The sequence below is a fragment of the Physella acuta genome, unplaced genomic scaffold (assembly GCF_028476545.2).
Source record: "Physella acuta isolate Inbredline_101_S28 unplaced genomic scaffold, ASM2847654v3 ptg000013l, whole genome shotgun sequence".
Lineage (NCBI taxonomy): Eukaryota > Metazoa > Mollusca > Gastropoda > Physidae > Physella > Physella acuta.
In genome coordinates this window covers 786,417-811,579 of record NW_026731533.1, presented here as the reverse complement: position 1 = coordinate 811,579, position 25,163 = coordinate 786,417, and the positions used below count along the sequence as shown (strand labels likewise).

Sequence of the window (25,163 nt, the reverse complement as noted above, 5' to 3'; positions counted from 1 at the left end):
AATAATAGATTAGATTAAAAGTTATTTCAAGTTTTTTACATTGATGTTAGTGTTGTCTTGTGACCTTCAGCCGAAACAGGTAGCATATGAAAATTTGCCAAATAAAAAACTTGGCTTTTTCATATTTCTGCGTATTCAGAAACTTATTATAGTCACCAGTGGGTAATTGCTAGTGCAAACTACATTTAGATTATGGTACCAACAATCCAATGCTAGATTTTTATACCAAGTAGGCCTACTGGTATTAATATTTAAACATTAAAATTCAATGTAATTTATCGTTAATTCAATTCAACTGTTGATATAATTAATGGCTTATTATACTTTAAGACTGACTTTACAGTTGTGAATAACAAAAGAGTAGAATAACATACAATTATCAAAGTAATGTTTAGGGCCTATGTTTATTTTCTTTGAATTCTCTTGCAGTAATTTAAACTTTGTTCCATACTTTTAGAATAATTTTCATTTAAAAAAAATTCTAATCTAAGCCATTATTCTGAGATTTGATAAATCAGTTTTTAAGTACAGAATGGTTGATATGTAATATATTCATAATGCGGATGAAATGGGTTATCGAACAATTGTCATATTTTGTACTTTATTATAGTACCCACCTAAAATGCTTAAGGTAATATTTTCATAATTACAGCCCTTTCAGAATATTCATAACTTTCTATAAATAATTACTTTTTTCAAAAGGTGTCCAACATCTTGCTACTACACCACTAGGGGCATTGTTATTATACAGCACAGAATGCAGGGTGTTTTTTTCTCATTCCCATGTGCAAATTATGTATGATTTTTCTAAACAACCTTTTTCACAGACTGCAATACAAAGCATAATTAAAAATGTGTAGGGAGATGCAAAAATGTGTGCCATTTTAAAATGCTCAATCACTTTTAAAATTAAAAACCTGGGTCAGGTTTGCTACAACTACAATTTGAATTTTATGATTAGTGAGTAAGTAAGCATTTAAAAAGCCATTCATAAATATATATATACACACACACACCATTTGTGAATATTGACTCTGCAAGGAAATTCAAAGAAACTTGGACAAGATAGATTTTTAAAAGTTTAATAAAATACCTTCAAACTCCAGAAACAACTGGAGTAAGTAATCACAATCGAGTAGGTAGCCTACCATTACTTAAATTACAGTTGCACGATGTCAGAAGACCATTGGATGGCTTTGCCTACTTTATTACTGCCCATGTTCTTTGATAATTCATTGAAGTAATTAGAGTTTAAATATAAAAGAACTTTGGCTGGCATACATAATTTACACTTACAGCAAGGTTAATTTTTGTGCTCCCATGTTTAACAAAACACAGTACATAATTTTTTACTTTACTTTATATTAAGACAATTTTAAAATCAATGAGAAAATAAATGGTGTCCTTGTAGCATGAGACATTTCAAAGCTAAATATACAAGATGTTCATATTATTGAAAATCCAGTATACTATTATTAATCACCAAGATAAATAAATACATCCATTTAATGAGAAATAAAAATTAAAGGTAGCTTTTCAGAGAAAAAGTTTAGTTTTTAAAATTAACTGACAGTAGTAAATAAGAAACTAAAGTAAACTTAATGGTATAATAGTTTCTTTCCTTAGACCGTTTTTAAAATAAAGCTTACCAAACCATAAAATAAAAAGAAAAATGTGTGTATTCTTACTTTGTGTCATACAGACATACACAACATAATTTGCTGTTAAAAAGTCTTTCAATATTTAGTATCTACAATTACAAAACTCTGGAACTCAGGTCTTTTAGTTTTAGTGCTGTTTGGATTTGTGAAAATATTCTTTGCTGTTGGGGAATCTCTCTGAACTGAAATCCCTGTCTGAAGCAATTCTAGCACCCAGAATAGCAGTCACCTCTTGTTCAAGGTCTGCTTGGAGTTCTATATTATCTGAAGCCTCCTGTATGAGATTTTCCTCACTGCTGATGGGTTCAACACCTGCAGCTCTTGCAGCACGAGTTAAGGATGCTGGTAGGTACTGAGGCATGTTTCCCATTTCCCCTGAGTGTTCAAGTGTCATCATCTTTAAAATAAAAGTTAGATTCATATGGCCTGCAGTTAATAAGTTGCAAGGGAATTTATAACTTACATGTAGAGCCATACAGGGTGGATATGGTGTGGTGATGTGTGTACTTACACGTCTGCGTTTTGCAGGGAGACCTTGCAGATAGGCATCACTAAGTGGTGACTGTGTTCTCTGCTCTTGCTGCCTGACAATATCTTGACTAATTACAGGAATCCAATCCTACAGAAATTATGCAAGAAGTGGAAGTTTATTTTATTCTGGATACAGTTAATCTGGACAAAAGTTGTAATGATGTATGAAAGGTGCCAACGAACCTGAGGTATCACAGACTGCCAGTCATCAGAAACCCTACTGCTCCTCAGCCTTGTGTTAGACACACTAGTTCGACTGCTTGATGTGATGGTGCTTGGTCTAGTTGTCTGATTGACTAGTGTTTCCTGGGCATCAACAAAAATATCATTTGCATCATTTTCAGATTCTGGAGCAGTCCTTGGTACCTATTAAATTATAATATAAATAATTCACAAATTAAGCATATATATATTCCAAGATTAAGACATAATAACTTGTGCTACTAAATTCTGCACAATTTTATTTACATATTAGAAACTACATTTTTGATTATCAAAAATCCAGTGCTAGATTGAAAACAGGTATATTTAACCATTTACCGGCTTGGGCATCAAAACTATATTACTTCCCCTAAAGCCGGGCAAAAAGACAACACATTTTTTAACCACAGCACTTTAAAAAAAAATAATAACCACTTACGTTAAAAAATTAAAATAAAAAGCCATATACGCAAAACTAAAGGGTTAATAAATAATATTTAATGTAAGTAAACTGTATGTGTGAATGCAATTAAATGTCTTAGGTTTAGAGAATATTCAACAAACCTTAGCCCTAGGTGGCTGGGATGAAGGGGATTCTCCTAAATCCATAGGGGCTGGAGGTGACTTTTGTAAATCTGCATTTTGTTTGGTGCCGGCTTTATTCGAACTTGGAGTCTGACTGCCTGCAGGTGCGGCTGCACTGACTGTTCTTTCCACTGTATTAGAGGCTTCATCACTTCTATTTTTTGTTACAGAAAATATTGTACGTTATTTTAGAATTATGATTAGGATTGTTGCTCACACAAATACCATTTTTAATTCCAAACTACTAAAAATTAGATTTACAAAATGAAACCAAGTTCAGACCTAACAATATAACGCATGATATCAGACTCTGGCACTGGGTGATTCTGATGAAAGGTACCAAGGATCTCTTGCAATGATCCAGTCATCCACATTGTTATTGTTGGATCCATTCCCTGTGTCATCCTTGGCTAAAGAATAAAAACAAATACTTTGTGTTTACTTACTGAAATGGAGAATTGATGGGCATTAAAATTTTCTCTCCAGTAAAAAAAAAAAACAACGATTCGGGCACAATTCAAACTAATCCATTCTATTTAGCCTACTTACCATATAACGTGTCAGCATATTTGAAAACCCTGATTGTCCATTACGAATACAGTAAATACAAAGTCCTATAGTCTCAGCCATCATTTTCATCCAAAGAGAATACAGCTGCCTGCCAAATTCATCTGCAGGAATATCTATTGAAGTAGGATATTCATAAATTAGGATACACATATTTAAATCCTCAATTAGTTATAAAAGCACAATAAAGTATGTGTGTTCTCTTGAGACCCTTGCTAGAGTGTTAGCACGAGAAGGAAAGAAGAACAATTCCTGTTGGGTACTGCTTAAAGGCTGAAATTTTTTCTTTAAAAAATTTGTCATCTGATAATACCCTTTACTTTAATCAAATCAAACAAACTAAAAGATAAATAAAGCCTAACTGATAATAATTGCAAATCTGCAGCATTTTGTTAAAAATTTAAAACCAAAGCTATTTTTTGATGATCTCAACAGTGCTAATATTACCTGAATTGATTGTGTTAAAGATGGTAGTTAGATGGTTTGACAGGCAATTGCGTACTGATGCAGCCATATTAACTCCACTGCGTACTTCCACAAGACTCTAAAGATAAATTCTCAGCATTAACTTAAAGTAATTTTTGTTTTATTTTCTCAATGAAGCTTGTTAAGAAAATTATAAACTTCATTAAGTTAACTTAATACAGGGTTATATATGTCTAAATAAAAGAATGTTTACATAAAATAGTTATTATCACCTGGAAGAAAATTTCCATCACTAACAATACTAACATAAAAAAGCAGTACCTGCAAAAACTGGATCTCTGTGTTCATATCACCTAATGTTACTTCCACTACTCTGTCAATAGAGGTGTACTGTGTCACCCTGCTTCTAACAAACTCGCGTAGGGGCCTCTGAAGTTGTGATAACACCTGTGTGTTTCCAGTGACTAGGGAGAACAGATCAGGGAGTCCCATGTGTGGAGCAATAGCCTCCACTAGCCCCATGATCACATTGGTTTCTGCACCATCTGTTCAATGAATGAAGCAATGACTTGTTATTACATTTTGAATTAGTAATCAATTTTTTTATTTACTCAACAGATTATATTTCTTTTACAAATGTATATTTATAAATATGTTTTTGTTGACTTACCACTTTCACTATCACCAGTTCTAAACTGAGTGAAGAAATGTGCCAATGTATTTCTTGCAGCAGGGTTGCTTTCATTAGAAGGAGGGGCAGACTATAAAAAAAATAAAAATTAATGAGCTCATTTTTATGGTTGTATATTATAGTCATATTTATTCAGCTCATAGGAACCAAATATCTAAATACAATTCTGTCGTAAAGATGGCTGGGTACAGTGTTGACCAATCAATCATTTGATTTGCCCCGTCCAATGAAAATAGGCTTGCTTTGCTTTTACTTTTCTTACTGCTAATTTAGTTCAACTATGATGGTTTTTGCTAAGTACAATTACAATTACCAAATTTAACACAAAACGTGATAGAACAATACAAAACTTCCAGCACAAAATTAAGCATATATGCTGTATATTACTAATTTTAAATGGAAACTACAAATCCTTACTCTGGGTTGTAGCAGGTTCCCTAACATGGCTCCTATATCAAAGGTACCCTGGCCACCAAGTACCCCACTAGACATGAAGTTGGAAAACATCTCCATGGGATTAATTAACACAGGACGTGGGCCACTGTCCCTGCTGCTACTTGTGTTAGATGTGGAGGTTGTAGTTGTTGATGATGTGCCAGTTGCTGTAGTGCTAGTTCTGCTACCACCATTGAGTGCTGCTATAAAAATAAAAGCACATTACAAGACTAGAAATCAACAGCGCAAAATTAGTTAAGGCTTTGCCTTTACTTGTCATAATATATAAAATAATGGAAAATTACAACTTTTAAAAAAATAAATATATAAATCTAGTTCTATAGATGAATTATATCGTACCTTGTCCAACTTGTTCTATGATATCACCAACCATTCCTGAAACCATAGTACTTAGGTTGGGGACCTGTTGCAGAAAAAGCAGTTCATTAATTTTGGCATGAAAACAGCTTTCATAACCTAAGTATTGTACAACAATATCTGTCATACTTTCATTGAGAAAAAAAGAGTAATAACTGTCACTTTTAAATAATGAAACTTTACTAAATGTGTTTTGTTAAAAAATAAAAACTTCTGAAAGAATTTTTTTTTATTTAGGCTAGGGTCAATTAAACTAAAGGTCTTTACATCAATTAAAAAAAAGTAACCAAAATCTTAACCGCTAATTTGATTAAACTGTAAAATAAAAAATCCTAGACTCACTTGTTGCGCCTGCTGTTGTCCACGAGCATGTATTTGATTTTGTATTGTTCTGAATGCCGCTCTTGCAGACTCTGAATTGTAATGGCTGGAAGAGCATGGAAGGTAAGGATCAACATAGCCACGATTTAGGAGATTTCCAGTGCCACTTGGTCGAAGACCCCCAGGCATAGACCTTCCATGAGGTGGTAATGGGCCTTGACCACGGGGTCCTCCAGGTGGTGGTCTGTGAATGTGAAAATGTGTGCGGGCAGAGCGACTGTTGGCGGCTGGGGTTGGATCCGTTCTTGTTCCTATGTTGTTTCTGAGAAGACAATGTATCATAATTTTAATAAAGGTCATTTATACCTGAGGTAATTACATATTTCTAAAAACAAAATTTGTTAAACTCGATTGTAAACAAACAGTAGAAAGTTTATCATTAATAATAAGGCTAAGAATATCTAGAAATCTATAAAAACAAATTTTCACTATTGCCACACAATCATTGGGTATTGAAACATTATGACCTACCGCAAATTGCCAAACTCTCTTCCCCCACTCACAGTGACAGGTGAAGCATTAGAACTGTGGTTCCCTGTAAGAGGGCTGTAGTCACTGGTACTTGGAGTATTGGTGTCAGATGTGTTTGTTGCAATATCATTGTGTGTTACTGTGCTAGCAGCACTAACTGTGGGGGTTACTTGATGGGATGCATCCACACGCGTTTGTGTTGTCATACCTATAAAAGAGGAATTTGTAACAAAAAAATTATTGATCATAATTTTTTTTAATACCCCATTTAAATTGGTTTGGTCAAAATATAAAAGCTGATAGGTAGCAACCAATTTCAGACTGATCGTAAAGTAGAACAGCATGGTGTGGACAATACCTTCAACGTGATGGTGATTCTCTCTGCTTGGTCCACCTCTGTCTTCATCTACTGGCAAATCCTCAGGATTTGGTTGTGGGCGTGCTTGACGATGTAACCTTGGACCAACTACTGGTGAAGCTGTCGTTTGTTGCACATTCACTTGCACTGGCTGGCCAGGTCTCACCCCTGGTTAAAAATGGTCAGAAAATGTAAAGACTCCATTACAAACTAAATGTGCATATTTTAAACTCAAAAACAGAAAATAGAAATGGGCAACATACCATGTGAATTCAAAATGGATCCCAAAATATTTTGCAGCATTCCTGGTGGCAGGCCTGGCAAATTAGGCAGCTGGCCTATGCCAATATTTGCAGGCATACCAGCCATGTTAACTCCTGTGGTTGGGCTAAAGGTGAAAGTTGAAGTGGATGTGGTGGAGGTTGAAGTGAACTGAGGATTGTCAGTAGTTCGTGGAGTAGATGGTGGCGGCGGCGGTGCAGCTGATGAAGGGGTTGAAGCGGCAGATGAAGAGTTTGTTGATGCAGTGACAACGACAGGATCAATTGTAGTTGCAGAAACCACAGTAATATTTCCTGATCCATTATTGGGGTCATCTGGGGAAATATGTCACTTTAAGTCTATTTCAAATTTTTAAACTCTGTTTTCCAAAACATCCTTGAACATAAAGAAATAAAATGAGCTGATTTATTTGATATAATCAAGGTAGTTAACACTCAAAGTCTTCTCAAGCTGGAGTTTTTGGATAAAAAGGCAATAAACGATGTAAAAGATTTAGTTGACAATAAATCTTCAAAAATAGAAGGCTGACATGAAAGTAAACAGACCCTAATAGAAGGGAAATAAAACTGGCACCATTCATTTTTAACTCAAATAAAATACTAGTCTGACAGTAGATGATGGTAAAATTTTGAATACTCACTGTGAGCATCATCATCATCTGGTACTTCCTGAGTGACAACAGCCCTAATGTCATGAACTGTCACACCTGTTGGAAATACCTCTACCATCACAGTTGGATCACCTGTTGAAGCTAAGTGAGGTGGCAAAGGTATAGACACCTGGGGAATCTAAAAAAAAACACCCCACAAATAATGAAATTTTATGTTTGCTTAAATACAGTATTAATAAAAAAGAATAAAAAGGCCAGCTTTAAAATGTTAATTATCACTGACTACATTAAAAAAATAAAAACAAGCAACAAGCAAAATTCTTCATTGGTTATTTACAGCTAATGATATTTATCTCGCTAATAGTACCTGAAAAGACCCAAGACCCATACTAGGTCCAGCAGAATTAACTGTGGTTGTGCCACCGCTAAAGCTTTGTGTAGGAGCCCCTGAACTGGATGTGGAACTTGTGGCAGCTGCTGCTGTTGTTGTCTGGTCCGACTGACTTGGTCTCTGTCTACTGCCATTGCCATTTTGCCTAGCTCGCACATTCATCTGAATTAAGAAGCATGGTACAAAAAATGCTTAGCTGTATATTTCATTTATCTACAATAACAAAAATTTTAAAAAGTTACAAAATACTTATTCACTGTTTCAAGATGACAATGAAATAAAGTTCTTAACATTTTTAACAACGGTTTACACATTTTAACCAAATCAATAAAGCAATCTGAACAAGTATGTTTAATAACTTGTATTCTTACGTGAATTGGAATTGCCATGCTCGTTGTACCAGGGATAGGAAAAGGAGATGAAGGAAGTGCTGTTGCTTGTCTGGGAAGACCTGAGCTCATGTCCACGGTGACATCACTCAGGCTATGCAGCATGTGACTCATGGCATGCAGGGCTTCTGTCACTCTGTTCACAACTTCCTGAGCATTTTGTGACTCCTTTAAAACACAAAAAAAAAAAAAAGGGTTGAAGTGATTTATTTGAGTGTTGCCTTAACATCCCATGAACAAATAATAGTAAAGAAACATACTGTGGACTCTGAGAAGCTCTCTTCATTTCTTAAGTAATCCCTGTATCTGATTATGTGTGGTGTCATTCTCCTGTTGGTACTTAATACTCTATCCAAAAAATCTGCAAGTTCAGTTGCAAGCAAGTTCCTGAAATAAATATTTAATATAGGCCTATATGATGTAATGCAAAGCAAAAAAAATAAATAAATAAAATATAAAATGAATATAAATTCAAATCCATGTTCATCTTGTTTAACTGTTGATTCTTATTGATTAATAAAAACAATATTAAGCTTTAACTATATGAAACTATATTTAGGAAAAATCAGCATTTATGAATGTTTAGTGTTGACTAACCCTTCGCCTGTGACAGATCCAGAACTTTCTGCAGCTCTAAGATTCTGAGTGCTGCTGCCTTCAGGATCAGGTCTCTCAGCATCAGTTTCCATACTCTCTTCTGGTTGGTTGTCATTTTTTGCTGGCTGGCTACTAGAAGAGGATCCAGCTTGGGAAGCATCCTCCTGCCCTTGGCAATTATTCTGCGCACGCTGTTTTAGAAAGGAATTGTAGGTTTTAAAAAAATTTGAAAATTTGTGTAAACAAAATATGTGTGCAACTCATTTGTACATAATTTTTAAAACTAGCTAATTTCAAACAATTAACTTACACTTAACTTAAAATCCATTACAAAGTAGAATAAACCTACCTCCAGAGCTGTCAGTGCACTATTTATAAGACCAAGGTTAAAGTCAGCTTGTCTAATCCGTGCTCTTGCCTCTCTTGAATTAGGTACATTCTGACTTAATCGGCCAAGGTGAATTTGAACATCAAACAAATTACCATCCTAGGGAACAAACAATTTCTTCTGGTTTTTTTAATTTTTTCCAAAAATCACCATACACAAATAGAAGATATTTATTAAAATTTATTATCCCAATTTAATGACATTTAATAAACCAAAAGCTTTGAACATCACTAAGCCTTTTAATATATTTAAGAAGAAAAAAACCAAAGACATACAATATGTGTATGTGGCCTCCCTGGTCCAGTTGAAGAAGGTTCAGTAGTTGATGTACTTGTAGATGGCAAACTTGAAGGTGGTGGCCTTTGGACCAAATGTATAACTTTTCCATGAATATCTGAAGTAAAAATATTTTCTGAATAGCATAATTATATTCAGTTACTTTGTTAAACATGGAAAAAACAAACAAACCAGTAATAGAAATAAGGGTAAATGCTCTCAATAAACCAACAATATACTAAAATTAGCAATTCATCTTACCATAATCCTTTAAAACTTTTTCATCCTGCATTACCCGCCCTTGAAAAATTAACCTCTGTGTGTCTGCCGGGATTTCCTAACAATATAAAAGTTGTTATACCTAACTACAACAAATGGCTTAAAAACTTAAAACTTCGGAAACAAATCAATGCAACTTGAAGCTATATTCTTTTGACACAAATAATTGTTAATGGAATTTATTAAAGCACTTTACTTACAATTGATCCACTAATCTTTTCCTTAAATTGGCGTACATTTATCTGTAACAATAAATAAGGCATAATAACTATTTCTGTCTTAGATTAATAAGAAACAAAACATGAAATAGACCTTAAAGAGAAAAAAAAATGGTGTAATCTATTTAAGTGAAAACTAGCAGAGTAAAAAGCTGTTCATACATTTTCTGGTACTGTGAAGGTGCGATTTTGACCATCCAATGTCTTGACAGTTATGTCTATCATAGCACCTGATGAAGTTGACTCAGACGCCATGCTGTCATACAATTTTTGGCACGCTTTCTGAGCTAGAAATACAGACATAAAATATATGAAAATTTCCAAACATGTTAAACTATAAATACCTCTTCATTTATTTAGCACCTAAAGATTACTTTACAACTCAACCTGATGTTATTAAACTTAGAGAACACTTGACTTAAAACATCTGTTGAATTTTAATCAATAAATCAATTATAATTAGATAAAGTTAAAATTTTAATCTTTTAAAAATTGGGCTGGTTATAAAAATTTGAAAAGTTAGAAACCTCTAACATGTAGTCCTTGATAATAATTGAATTAGATCCTTATTTTTCTTCCCACCCAACCCCATGTTTTTCAAAGTTAGTTTTCAATAGTTTCAAATTTCAAACATGTTTTGAGTGAAAAGAATGTGGAAAAGAATGGAGTAGCTGGCATTTAATCAACACAGGTACATGTAACCTTGCCAGTTGGTGATAAATTGCAATATCATATTATTGCGCATATTATGGTATTGTTTTGAATTGTTTTAATCGGCCAGTGTTAAGGCCAGGATTAGAAATTTTAAAAAGAGTTGGTAGGACTACAGGAAAAGAAAACTGTTGATAAACCAGAGTTATGGTCTTATAAAGCAGCTTGATTTCTAGAGTTGTAGATTAGCACTTGAAAAATATATGAAAATTTCCAAACATGTTAAACTATAAATAACTCTTCAACTGCCAAGTTGATGGGATGGGTACTATCAATATAGTTAATATGGTAAAAAAACATGATTTTTAAAAAAGATTTGCTATCAAAGCAGCCATAAATAAAACAAAAAACCTGATAAAAAATCATTTTTTTTATAATCAATGTTTTAAAAGTTGCAAAATAATATTTTGAGTTTAAGGCAACATTTCTATTTATTTTCATCAACCCTTAATTATAACCTGAAGTTTCACTGTAGTAAGAAAATACTTACTAAAAATATCAAATAGATCTAGATTCTTCATCTAATCATTAAGTGACAAACTTATATCTGACAAAAATCTCACAATGTTTGATACATTTTTATACCAGTGTCCTATAATAGAATCTTCATTAAAGAAGGGTGTTAGGTTACTGGTAATTAACTAAATACACATGATAAGCCAATGTCAATGCTAACCCTAACCTCAACTCTTGAGTCCTTATACGCTTAACCCTATTTTCTAACCATAAAAACTAGTCAAATTACAATACTAGCATAACACCTATTTTTGGAAGCATATTATGGGACATAGGTATACTCAATCATACAAAAGTTTTTATGACACCATTTTTTACTTTATTTTATTAGGGCCCTAACGTTTAAATATTTATAAACCATTCGGTACTAATACTATTGGATGATTTTAGATACCTATGTCCTATAATAGACTCTTCCATAAAATAGGTGTTTTAGGTTGTTAGTAGTATTGTAATCTCGACTAATTTTATGTTTGAAGTTAGGGTTAGGCATTATGTAGGACCAGGGTTGTGGTTAGGGACAGGGTTAGCATTGACGTGAGCCAGCCATGTGTGTATTTAGTTAACTACCAGTAAACTAACACCTCTTTTAAAGAAGATTCCATTATCGGACACCTGTATAAAAATTCCCCCATACAATTCACTGCTACATCCATGTCTTTTTTAAAGTAGTGTAGCCTACTTTTTTACAATTAGATCTATATTTTTGGAGTTTTACTATACTCAGCACAGGTACTGTGAAGCATGCACATTTGACTTTAGAATTTAGACAGCTTTAATTTTAAAAAATTTCGACGTGACTACTCGGAAAAAGATTTTTCTCCCCACCGTCTCCACTTAGTTGCAAAAGATAGTTCTGCGCATGCGCAGTGACCTATGGCTAGGGTTAGGATTGGGGATAGGATTAGGATCCGATTAGGGATAGGGTTCTGCGGTTGTAAACGCACGCATGCGCAGTACCATCGAAAACATTGCCACGATGGCAAGTCGTAGCTTCTCTCCATTGCGTATGCATATCTTTTTCCGGCTAGCATCGGCCAAAAAATTTAGTAGGCCTATTCAAAACAATTGTTCGGCCAAATAAAAATATTTAAAAATAATAATAAAATATGACAATTTGATAACTTTGGCTAAAGAACATGTTTCTTGACCTAAACTAGTCATTAGATTCAAGTAAAATTTAGTAAAATGAATCAAGTTCACTCGTGACTAGGTCTAGATCTAGACTTAGATGTAGACATGACATCTACTCACAACAACACTCACACAAAAAAATTAGAATCACCACACACAATCAACTTCAAGTGACAAGTAACGAGGAAAGGTTAAGAAATTAAATAATTAAAATATAACTCAATTGTAACAGAGTGGTTTGATGATTGTATTTCCCAATGTCCAATAGATTTACCTGTGACAAAATAATTTACTTAAACAGTTTTTAAAATGACTCAAATAAGTCGACGATTTTCCCGTTACGGTTGTATTGTTAGCTACCGTGGAACAGATGACCTAGATCGGGAAATTTTGTTGTGAGTTAACTTCCTGTATAATACCGGATACAAATGGTTGTGTTTCACTAAGTATAATTAATTCCGCAGCAATTTCTAAAAGTGACAATTAGATTTATTTATTCAAGTTTTGAACCTAAAATTAATTTAATACTGCTAAAATGTATTATGTCTATTACAGAAATTGATATAGTAGGCCAGTGGTTCTTAAAGGGGTTCGGGGAGTCAGTCTCAGGGGTTCGGCGCAGAGGCGTAGCTAGGGGAGGGCGGGGAGGGCGGCCGCCCCGGGCGCCGACCCTAGGGGGGCGCCAAAAGGGGTAGAAAAAAAAATTAAAAGCTAATTTTAAGCTGCAGTTTTGAATTATAAACAGTCAAAGTAAAGAAATTTAACGGCTGAGAGACTTTGCATACTGATTTAACTGTTTTCTACCTTGATTGTGTAACTGTAAAACGTATATCTTTAAGAAACAGTGACCGGAAAAACCGCTTTCCAGCTTTCCTAGATGGGGAGGGGGTGGGGCGCTTTTTCGAAGACTAAAATCGGAAAAATTTACAACGGATTAAGGAATAAATAACCGATATCACTCAGAAAAGAAACCCATTGAACTAAAGCGTATTTTACGATTATATAACATAAAAAAGAGTTAGTGACGTTTAAAATCCGCTCTACCATTTTTGTCCAAGATCGTGGGGCGCTTTTTCACTAACAAAAATCGCAGGATTTGTACTAGATCGGTTGCTAACACTTAATGTACGATTTCACTACCCAGTTTTGCTAAGTAATAACGCGACTAGTTCTTTGAACATTTATTACGATTCTCTCAACTTGATCGAGATAGATCAGATACTTTTACTTGATTGCATAACATCTTGCCTGGATCACTGCATTATTAAAAAAAAATATAACGGATTCTTGTATCGCTATCCGATCAGTAAAATAGCAGACTGTCGGAGCGGGGGGATGGGAAGCGACACTCTTTGCCAAAATTTTAAGAGAGAAGAAAATGAGTAAATTGTACTGATTATTACTTTGTTCAACCTAACTGATAATTCAAAATTGCAATATTGGCCTACTATTATCGAAATTGTTCTAAAGACACGACCAAAAGTAGACCAAATAAGGCTTGCACCTTCTACAAAATACACTCTAAAGCAGTGGTTCTTAACTTTTTGGAGTACCAAACCCCACCAGTTTCTTATGCGCAATCACCGAACCCTCCTTAATAGTTGTATCGTCCACACTGACAAAATCCGATCGTGAATCCTATGAGTCGGCTGTGTGTCTTGACCTCCGCGGAAGCCCTGAGACTGAATTACCGAACATCTGTTGTAAGCTCTTTTGATTTTATACTTTTTATTCGTTTCGGCATCTTAAGGGGAATTAATTGGCGTCCAGTGAAGTTTTAGGAAACGACAATCAGCGTAATTGTTAATTTTTTCCCAGACGGTCGCACACACAAACACACACGCATATATATATATATATATATATATATATATATATATATATATATATATATATATATATATATATAATATATATATGGGGGGGGGGGGCACCAAACTGAAAGTTTGCCCCGGGCGCCGGAAAGGGTCGCTACGCCTCTGGTTCGGCGGTTAAGACACACATCCAACTCAAATGATTTGCGATCGGATTTTGTTAGTGCGGCCGGTAGAGCTAGCAGCCGATGACAGTTCAATTACAACAGCGCGACATAGACCTAGTAATAAAGTGCTAGATAGCAGTAGCATGTAGGCCTATCAGTATCTATATCGTAGAACCCTTGACATCACGACACACATACTTCACGAATTGTGTCAACGCCACCTATACAGGCGCGCGTTAAACACGCTGTGAAAAAGATAATTTTTATTGTTGCCCAATAGTGACTTGTGACTGTCGTGATGGTAAGTGAGGGAAAAAAAAAAACAACGGTATTGATTCACATGCGTAAGTGAACTTAATGGGGGTCTGCGTCCTAACTATCTATAATAATTTGCAATGCCAAGTAGAGCGATACTAGTATAGCGCCGACAAAACTAAGAGAACACATCTTAAGCTGCACGGAGATGGGAAAGACAAGAACACCGCGCACGCTGATATAAGATGAAGCCACCATTTCTTAAAGACAGCGTACAGCACAAACACTGATTTGCTGTAAATATTCATTATGTAGTGAAAATAATATTTTAATGGTTTTGTTCTTTGAGTACAGTGGTGTAGATATAGAATATATAGGCCTACCTAAGTTTTGAATTTGAAAAAAAAAAAAACATATTTTATTCTTCCTATAAAGCAGGTGGGGTTAGGTACTTTCAGAAATGTTAAGAACCACTGTAGTAAAACATAAAAATAATTCTAAGCCACCTCACATATCTCTATACTCACCTTCTTGTTTTATAGTTACTAGCGTACTCTTTGCGCGCGTTGCTGAGATCTAGTGCTACTCACAGACCAACGTATTATTTTATAAGGGTTTAACAAACGCGTTAAATTACAAATCACGTATTTTTAGACGCGTGACCTTGCCTTTGTGCAGGCAGCACACAGTGTTTCTTCCAGACTTTTTTCTCCGGGGGGGGGGGGGGCACTTGAAATTTTCGGGGGGCGGTAGACTTTCTTCGGGGGGGGGGGGGCGGACACTGTTAAAAGTTTATATTTTCTATATAAATTATATAAATTTCATTTCGTTCGGGACTAAGCCCCTCCCCCCCCCCCGAAGAGATGCATGGAAGAAACGCTGGCAGCACAACCAAAGGATACCCAAGTGTTAAGATAGCTGCTGGGGAACTCTGTGTGCTAAAAGCACCCTACTGTCGGGTCTCCGACCCTCCGATTTTTACTTTAATTCAAGTTAGGTTTTACGAATGTGAAAATAAAATATATCCTATATATATATATATATTCTATTCAGGAAAACAATAAATGTTTAAAGACTTTAATAATTTATTGTACAATATAGAGTCTAGATCTAGATCTAGATCTAACAGTAGATGATAATGCCCACATTTTCATTTACTTTAAATTTGGATATAGATCTAGATCTAGTCTAGCTCTAGATCTAGGTGTAGATGAAGAAAGAGCAAGTAAACAACGCTTTTTAAACTGCTGGCGTGTAGAATAAGGGCGATACCCAAATTTTCATTGACTGCAGCATTGGTAGGCCTATCGAAGTATTTTGCTTATTCTTTAACGTCATGTCTCATTCAAATAACATTCAGTCGCAAGACCATCTTGGGAAAAATAAAGAAGTATCGTATAAGAGGACACCCGCTTCTGCTAGTGATGTAATTTCTGCTACTTCTTAGGCTTTTTTTTAAAGTTGCGATCTGTTTTTTTAGTCACGCAATTAATGATTCTGATTGGCTTGGCAATGAATCATCATTAATTTTAATTTATCAGATGATGATGATAATTAATTAGATAATTGAATTAATTGATAGACTAGAATGCTAAATAAATCTAGATTCTAGATATTTTAGGCATTTAAATTAAAATTTTAATCTAGACTCTAGGTTAGTCTAAATCTAGATCTAGATGTTACAACAATACAAGGAATGAGCACAACTGGACGTTAAGAAGAGGGTGTCAGTGATAGTATTAGTAGTGTATGTATTAAGTATTAGTAATTTAGTATGTAAGTCGTAAGAGGTTGCTAGGGTTGAGAATCTTAAAAAGTGCGGAAGTATGACTGTGATGCAGTGACAAAAATATAATCTAAAGGCAGGATAATCATTAATCACATAGTCCAAACTTCACCAACTTTTACGTTGACCCACACTATTGGAAGCAAATATATTTTTTCCTGCCACAAATAACATCGGTTACAGTAGGCATAAAAGACGCAAAAATACCCGCCTTTTGGAGTGGCTGGTATTTCCAAACTTAACGTTGAAATGGTTAGTTGAACTAAGCTGGAAAAATCATTCAATAGATGCTAAGGTCTGGTAGCCATATTATTGTTAGCTATGGCCACACCCCCCCCCACCCCCCCCTCCCCCCCAAGTTTGTAAGCATTCATAGATAAGTATTAAGTTTGTGACACAGTTTTGTGGGGATTGTCACTTTCAATCAGCTCACTAAATTTCAACTAGTTTATTATGATTGAAACAAGAATTTTAACATACAATAGGCCTAATACCAATACGATTTTGTTTATCATTCCAGACAAAGAAATTTCAACATTAGTTTAAGAACCTAACAGAATATTTCAATAAAATAAAATCTTTTTCTTTAATGAGTGGATGGACAAGGAATGTAATTGAAGTCGTATTTATTGTGTATTCAATTTTAATCAGTAAACCAAAAAAAGACAGTGTCTTAAAGATTAAAACATGGTTTTGCTATATATAAGTTTACAAAATTACCAGATCCAGTAAAGATATTCATATTCAGGTTTTCATTCAATTTATACATGTTTTATCATCTAAACATCTAACCCTTTACAAAATTGATTAGTAAGTAAGCCTATAAGTAATGCAAACATTATATTCTTTTCTTCAGTTGAAAGAGCAAAGGTTTTCCAACAAAGATAGTAAGTTCATCTGAGACTAGATAATTTTTTACTGTGTTTTAGTTGTAGTAAAAATTTATAATATTAAATTAGTTGTTTAAATCAAGGCGATGTATAGAAATAAATAATATTTCGTATATCTTTAAATTCTAAATTTAATTTGAACTAAGCAAACATCTGTTTCATTAGCAAAATTTTTTTTTTATGCTACAATTTTTATATACCCATAAAAGGTAATACAAATTTTCAACCTTTCTTCAGGAAAAGCATTCAAAAGAAAATGGCGAGAAGAAAAACTACTAGCTCAAATGGAAAAAGACAAAAAAATTCGTCTTGAAAAGGAGAAAAAATTAAAAGAGGAAGAGCAAGAGAAACAGAAAAAAGACCAATGTGGTAGAGCATATACAGTTTCTATAGCGCTGCCTGGGTCTATACTAGACAATGCACAGTCTATGGAGCTGCGAGCTTACCTAGCAGGGCAGGTATGTATCTAGAGATCTTTAATTAATATAAAGAATTTATACCTGATATTGGTTAACAATTTAAAGTGGGCTTACATGATAGTGACAGATAGATGATTACCTATGTAATATACTTTCTGTTAATTTTTTTAGACACGTATAAATTTCATTATCAAATAGTCAAAAAAGGTGTTGAAATGCTTGATATGATTATATAAATATTACATTATTATTTGCTTTTGTCTTCATAAAAAAATTGATTTCAAATCCTCTAATTTAGATTGCCAGAGCTGCAGCAGTTTTCAATGTTGATGAAATTATTGTGTTTGATGAAAATACACAATCAAGGTTAATTAACGTAAAACTTTTTTTGTGATGTAATTATTTAATAAAAAAAAATAAGGCACTTAATTAAAACATTACATCACAACTTAATTTTTCTTTCTATTAACTGCTCCAGGATTATTTATTAATAACATTGTTACAATTGAATTACCAATTTCAGACAAGATAAGTCTGAGTTCAGTGGCCTCAAAAAGCCAGGTCATGGCAATACACAGCTGTTCCACATTCTTCAGTATCTTGAGTGTCCACAGTATCTACGGAAAGCATTTTTTCCTTACCACCCAGATCTAGCCCATGCGGGTGAGTTTATTTGATTGAAGTGCTCGTCATGTCAACTTATACATTTCAGTATATATTTTTCACAGTTTCTTTGTTGCACCTAATATGTATTGTGATTATCTTGAGCCTAGAAAACATTTGTTTTAAATTAATCAATATTTTATGGCCTTTGTATACATAATACTATTTCTGTTAATTTATCTAGTCATTTTATAGTTCAAGATATTTTGTTAGTCTCCTTTTTATGCCTTAATTTGCAGAACATTTTAGTGATGAATGTCATGTCTTAGTTTATACTCTTTTTATCCTGTTAATGATTTTGTGCTATTTTCCAGCCTAATAAAGATGATATTAAGCATCCATTATTATTGATGACAAGCACATGATACTCATGGTAAATCTAAGTGAAAGTTTATTTTAGCATACTTAAAAATGTCTTTCCAGGCTTGTTGAACCCCCTTGACACCCCTCATCATCTTCGAGAATCAGATACAAGTCAATACAGGGAAGGTGTTGTATTAAAAAAGCCAGTCAGCAATAAACAAAATGCAGGATCTTTTGCAAATATTGGTTTAAAACAGGTTTGTTCATTTCATTTTTGGCATATGAGTAGATCATCTCATTAAGTTTTTATATTTTTTGGATTTTTACATCATCTTAAGTTAACACAAAAAATACATGTTTTAGTTTTAGACTTACTTTATTTTAACATATTAAATCATATTAGAATGAATTTTAAAGTAAACCATCGATTAGAAGAAAAAAATATATATACCAGAAACTTCAATTTGGCTGAACAATGAAAATGGGATTTTTTTTGTTTTATCTAGGAAGTTCACCTCAACATGGTAGTACCACCTGGCCAAAGAGTGACAGTAAAGCTAAAAGAACAAACTCCAGGTAACTAGTCAACTTTATTATAACCATAACATTTGATTATTTTTCCTCATACTTTGAAGAAGTAAATTTTTATTTCTGAAGTTTGTCTAAACAATTGAACAATATAGTGAAAAGAAATGTTAATATTTATTACTATAACTATTTTATCTAAATAGTGAATACCTTGGTAATAATATGATATTCTGTTGTCTCGCAGAAAAGAAAGTTCTCCAAGGTGTTGTTGTCTCCCCTAATGAACCCAGAGAAATTGCAGGTTTATACTGGGGCTATACAGTTCGACTGGCATCCTGTCTTAGTGAAGTGTTTACAATGTCACCATATGATGAGAACTATGATTTGACCATTGGAACATCAGAAAAGGGGAAACTTGCAAATGATGTTGAAGTTGGAGCATTTAAGTAAGACATGATTTCATGAAATCAACTTATCATTTCAGAAATATTCTTAATAATCTAATTACGTCTCAAAAATAAAAAATAAAAAAGGTCCGCTTTTGATAAAGGTACTGTGTAGCTATTGAATTACTCCCCTAGAATAATTAATTTGTACATTTATCCAAAGATAAATAATTTTGATTCATATACAAGTCGATTATCAGAAAGCCTTTATTTAAACAATTTGCCATAAACAGCAGCTTTTGAAAAATAATTATTTTCATAAATAGACATTGATGAGATTTAAAAAACAAATTTTGTTATTTAAAAAGAGCTTAATAAATAAAAACTAGATTATTTAACCTTTAATTTGATACCAAGTTCAATCTTCAAAGTTTAAAGATAGCCTAGAAAATGATTTCTTAAAAAAGCTGTTTGTTATTAAATAGTTTCCGAGACAAAGCTCTATACTTTTTTAATGCTGTGTTCCCTTTTTTTCATGTGTTCTCTTGACCCAATTTACTGTTAAAAAAAATAAAAATAAATAAATAGGGATTTGCTTAGATGGCTGTCGTCATTGTTATTTTCTTTAGTAATTATCTTTGTATTTAGATTCTTTCATTAGTGATTGATAGTTTTGGCACTATGGAATATTGAAGTATCTTTAAAAGCAACAATGTTTTGTTGGAAAGCATTAAGGATTTTATATACTATTTAACATGTAACTCTTACCTTATTTTCTGCACCAGTTTACCAAGCGCTTCGTCAATTAAAATACAAATAACAAGTACACAAGAAACACTAAGCATTCATTTTTTAAATGATAAGAGTATATTTTTTAAAATGACCTCAAAACTTTGTATAAAAACAAAAAAATGACACCTAGTCTTTTTTAGAAGGCATGATTACCAATCAAGGGAATGATAAAAAAAAGGTTATGCATCAGATGTATAAGATGTTTAATCAAAGTGACCAAAAATTATTTATCACTTCCCTGAGTAAAATAGCTCACCAGCTTTAAAACAGCTGTACATTTTCTTCAAGTTTTAAGATTTAGTGTGTTATTACTCAATGTCTGGTTGTTTTTGCTATTTGTTAGACACGCCCTGATTGTGTTTGGTGGCCTGAAGGGGCTGGAGGCAAGTGTAGAATCTGATGACAAAATTAAGACAGATGACCCTAGTGAGCTGTTTCACCATTATGTCAATGTATGCCCCAACCAGGGGAGCCGGACAATACGCACAGAGGTGAGAATTTTTATTTTAGAGATATTATGTGTGATTATAATATTTAAGGACTGAGTGTTACATCAGATTTAAACACAATGATTCCTCTCCCTGTATGGAAGAATTTAAAAACAAATTGATTATCTTTCTTACTTACTTAATCCTCTTTGTTCCTTGTGAAGCATGGGGGCCTCAGCCATAACATTCCATTTTGATGGTCCCCTGCTGTTATTTTTGTGATCTCCCAAGACTTCCCTGCTGCCTTCAGTTCTTCAAGAAGGCTTTGCTTCCAGATCTATCTTGGGCTCCCTCTCTTCTGCTTTCCCTGGGTTTCCACTCCAATGCCTGGTGTGTCACATTTGAGTGTGCCTTTCACAGTGTGTCCCACTCAGTGCCACTTCCTCCTTAAATGTACTGTCATGGGCTCCATCGGTCTATATTCTGCACTTTGTCCTACAACCTCAATTTCAGAATCTATGTAATATATTTCTACATGAAGGTCTGTATCTTCACTGTACCTTCCTTGGAGACTCTCCATATCTGTGTTCCATTTAACAAAACTGTTGTGACATTAGAATTTAGCATCCTAATTTTTGTTGTGTTGGAGATGGCAGAATTTTTCCATATGGGTTGCAGATCTGTGGGCTCTATTAATTCTAGCATGTATGTCCCCTGTGCCTCCTGATTTGCTGATCTTGCTGCCAAGGTAGATGAATTCTTCCACATCATCTACATGTCTTCTGTCTGTTGTTACTGGGGCCTCTTGGTTATGTTGACTCTCATTCTGATAAGGTGACTGTTGTGGGTCATATGTAAGTAAGGTTAGTATAGCCCAGAAGTCAAGGGTAGTGCCTCTGTGAGCTAACTCCCTATGTTATGTATTAGTACCCCATGTTGGAATGTGTGTAAAAAATTGGTAAAATCCGTGTGTAAAAAAATTATTGTGAGGGGGCTTTTTATGTAGTAAGGTAGCGGGTAGAAACGGTGATAGTTAGAAGTGTGCATAAGGATATGGCAATTAGGGACTAAAAAAGCATTGTGTAGCCTCTGTTGAAGTTATTTAATTTGACGTTAACAGTTACTAAAAACTTGTATAGACAAAGTGTTCTTAACACACAGTTGGATGTCAACAGTTCAGACGATCTAGTCTAAAAGTGCGACAAAGAGAACACTTGAAATAGAATAATTGTTTTTCTCCATCTTCAAAAGTTAACATAGATGTAGATAAAGTGTACCTTGCAAATTGAGCATTTTAAATTTTTAAATTATCTGTACTGACATAGCTTTCTAGATTAGATTAGATTTTTGTATTTGCTAATATATTCATTTTTATATTAAAATACTTGTGCCTCATTGCCTGGTATGTTATTAATGTTACTTTAGTGTAATTCTTGTTTTAAAAAATATTGGCATACTCTACCATTCTTATGTTTCCCTCCATTTTTTAGGAGGCGTTGTTAATAGCCCTCACAGCTTTGACACCTAAGCTTACAGCAGCCAACAGATTAACAGCGACATCTTGATGAAAACTTTTTTTTAAAAATAAAATATATTTAAAAAAATGTTTGTATACATTTTTTACTGTCTTCGGAAGAGTGTGAATTTTATTCAGATAGTTAAATGCTTTCTAAAAACAATCATACTGAATATGCATGGTTTAGTTCTTACCACACAACCTCATCAGAATGATGAGGTCACACACAAATTCTATTTTTAGAGACAGCCTTGTCAAATCTTTAGCTCAGTTCTTGTGGTCATAGGATTGAACTAAGTCCACCTATCTGTATACACACTGTAGTGCAGACCTATGTAGATGCCTGGGGCCAACTCTAAAGAAGATGCCCCCATAAATACATTATATATATATATATATATATATATATATATATATATATATATATATATAAAGCTTAGTTACAAAAAGTAGAAATAAGTTATGTTGAACGTTAATACACATAGAAAAGCATTTTTAAAAAAAATTGTACTTGTCTAAATCAATATGAAAACGTTGACTACAGCTAAATCCCAAGAAATGAATGGGTGGAACTTCAGGGCGGTGAGACAATTGGGGGACGTGTCATGGTGGGGGGGGGGGGGAGGGGGGGCTGTGATGCACTACAAAGAGTCTAATCCGGTTTTGTATTACCGCCTGGGACCGCGGTGACAAAAACGTTCGTGTCTACAATTAGGGCGTCAGATATGCCTTTATTATGGGCTGCTTCTCTCTTGGCCTGTTTAAGCATTCCTATAGTGTAACTAATACAGATGAGAGTGCATTGAACTAGAGATGTTTCGCATTTTTTTCTCTAAACCACTTGGTCAAAACGTCAACTCATTAAAATTAAAGAGATGGGTGATGCTAGATACTCTCAAACTATCTGAACCTTGAATATAACAGAAGTATACCTTGGTTGGCTAAAGCTGCCAGCCCCACCACACCTTAATACTTAAAAAAAAGCCACTTCTACATCGGACTGTGTTTAAAAATCCACTGTGCTATGTCAGACCCTCCCTACATCTTGGACGTGTTTTCCCAAATTTAACACCTAGATTACGCCTGTCTAGTTCAGGTGGGAGATAATCCACTAACGGCTTCCATGGCCTGAAAACCTACACCGCCTCCCCACACAGTGCTGGCGCCAGGTTATTTAGCGCCCTAGGCAAAACTTATTAAAAGCGCCCCCCTCCCCCCCCCCCCCCCGCAATTTTTTTCGTGCCCCCCCCCCCCCCGTATTATCAGAGACGTAGCGACCCTTCCCGGCGACCGGGGACAAACTTTCGATTTTCACCCCCCCCCCTCAAACTTTCAATTTGTTTTCCAACCCATTTTGGCGCCCCCCCCCCTGCAGTGCATGGGAATAATTTGGTCACAAGTACTCTAAAAGATGCCCCTACACTATACTAAATAAATATCACACACATTTATAAAGGGAATATCAATGACTACCATACGACTGATGCCCGCTTTTTCTATATAAGTTTTGCCATACGGACAGTGTAATGTCTAAACGAGTGACAGACGATTGAGTGTTACAATTTGTTTTGGGTGAGATCGACAAACATATGGAAAGTTAAGAGACACCATGACCAAAAAAAAAAAAATTCCACCTCCGTTGGATGCGATATAGTGGTGGACGCCCGGGGCCTGGGCCCCGTTCGCCACCCCCCCTCTGCACGCCACTATGTATACATCCACCCTTTTGAGTGTCAAGTCAAACAGTAGGTGCTGGATTGTGATTGAACAGTCATGAGTAGTATCCCTTCATATGTTACTGTCACAGAAACAGGTGAACTTTACTTCCCTGGCCCCCCTGGACTGTCAGGTTTGAAAAGGGAACTTTGCTTTTACTAATACACAGATAACCTTCCATGTTTTTAAGTCATAGAGCACTGTTACGGGTCAGTTGTAGGTTAGATTAGAATAGGTTAGAATAGTCTAGAACTAGGGGAGAGTGCGGGTGTGAGTGGAGTTCACCCTACTGTGTAGTTACCCTTGTGTGTTTATGTCTTGTAATCCCAAGGTCGAATGCGGGTATAAAAGGGCGAGTGAACGATTGTGGGATGGTCGGTCAGCGGGTTAGTAGCGGTTAGGACGAGGGCTGTTCTTGTACGCTTGAATGCATTGAGACGAATAAAAGTAGTGAAGTTATACACTAAGTGTTGTTGTTGATTTAAAACGAACCCAGAACGTAACAACAGGTGGCCAGTAGAAGCAAAGACTCGATGCTGTCCGTTTGCCTGATGCTGTCCTGACGTTCGCCTGATGCTGTCCTGACGTTCGCCTGATGCTGTCAGTTTTCCTGATGCTGTCCTGACGTTTGCCTGATGCTGTCCTGACGTTTGCCTGATGCTGTCCTGACGTTTGCCTGATGCTGTCCTGACGTTTGCCTGATGTTGTTGTTGTTGATTTTAAACGAACCCAGAACGTAACAAGCACATCAGATTAAAATTTTGTGCTAAGCATTCTGAGCTTAATATTTCTTGACAGTGTATTTGAAATATTTACTGGGTTAAGTATATTAAATGCATTCCAAGTGTCTGGCTTAAATTAAAAGACATTTAAATTAATTTAATGTACCAGAATTTCAAAATCTGGTTACTTATCCCAGTTAAAAAATTAAATTCTAAGGTGAACACAACTTTTGATTAAATTTGGCAACAGCTTCCACAAACACATAAATGCCAAGCAAACAACCATTATATTTAATAGAATA

The 25,163-nt window shown here is 34.7% G+C and overlaps 2 protein-coding genes across 4 annotated transcripts; one reads left to right on the top strand and one right to left on the bottom strand.

The window, feature by feature from the left end:
• Positions 1–1,061: 1,061 nt before the first annotated feature.
• LOC131935924 (large proline-rich protein BAG6) lies at positions 1,062–12,887 on the bottom strand. 3 transcript variants are annotated; one of them, XM_059292671.1, is made up of 26 exons: positions 12,751–12,887; positions 10,278–10,402; positions 10,098–10,139; positions 9,880–9,955; positions 9,618–9,736; positions 9,304–9,441; positions 8,955–9,145; positions 8,618–8,744; positions 8,340–8,525; positions 7,945–8,130; positions 7,608–7,755; positions 6,949–7,281; positions 6,686–6,853; positions 6,328–6,535; positions 5,818–6,118; positions 5,458–5,521; positions 5,080–5,300; positions 4,642–4,732; positions 4,293–4,516; positions 3,993–4,089; positions 3,528–3,661; positions 3,261–3,388; positions 2,958–3,132; positions 2,376–2,558; positions 2,173–2,280; positions 1,062–2,058 (listed from the first exon to the last, which is right to left on the bottom strand). In XM_059292671.1, the coding sequence occupies exons 2-26, from the start codon at positions 10,368–10,370 to the stop codon at positions 1,789–1,791; spliced, it is 4,011 nt and encodes a 1,336-aa protein (XP_059148654.1). In that variant the 5' UTR covers positions 10,371–10,402; positions 12,751–12,887; the 3' UTR covers positions 1,062–1,788. The 3 variants fall into 3 exon arrangements, with proteins under 3 accessions (XP_059148654.1, XP_059148671.1, XP_059148662.1); XM_059292688.1 differs by having other exon boundaries at positions 5,080–5,297; XM_059292679.1 differs by having other exon boundaries at positions 10,278–10,371; positions 12,751–12,882.
• Positions 12,888–15,974: 3,087 nt separating this feature from the next.
• Positions 15,975–22,496, top strand: LOC131935913 (putative methyltransferase C9orf114). The gene is made up of 10 exons (XM_059292660.1): positions 15,975–16,138; positions 17,355–17,385; positions 17,626–17,846; positions 18,106–18,173; positions 18,331–18,470; positions 18,894–19,030; positions 19,280–19,349; positions 19,546–19,747; positions 20,823–20,970; positions 22,398–22,496. Exons 1-10 carry the CDS (start codon positions 16,049–16,051, stop codon positions 22,470–22,472), a joined length of 1,182 nt encoding a protein of 393 aa, XP_059148643.1. The 5' UTR covers positions 15,975–16,048; the 3' UTR covers positions 22,473–22,496.
• Positions 22,497–25,163: the final 2,667 nt, after the last annotated feature.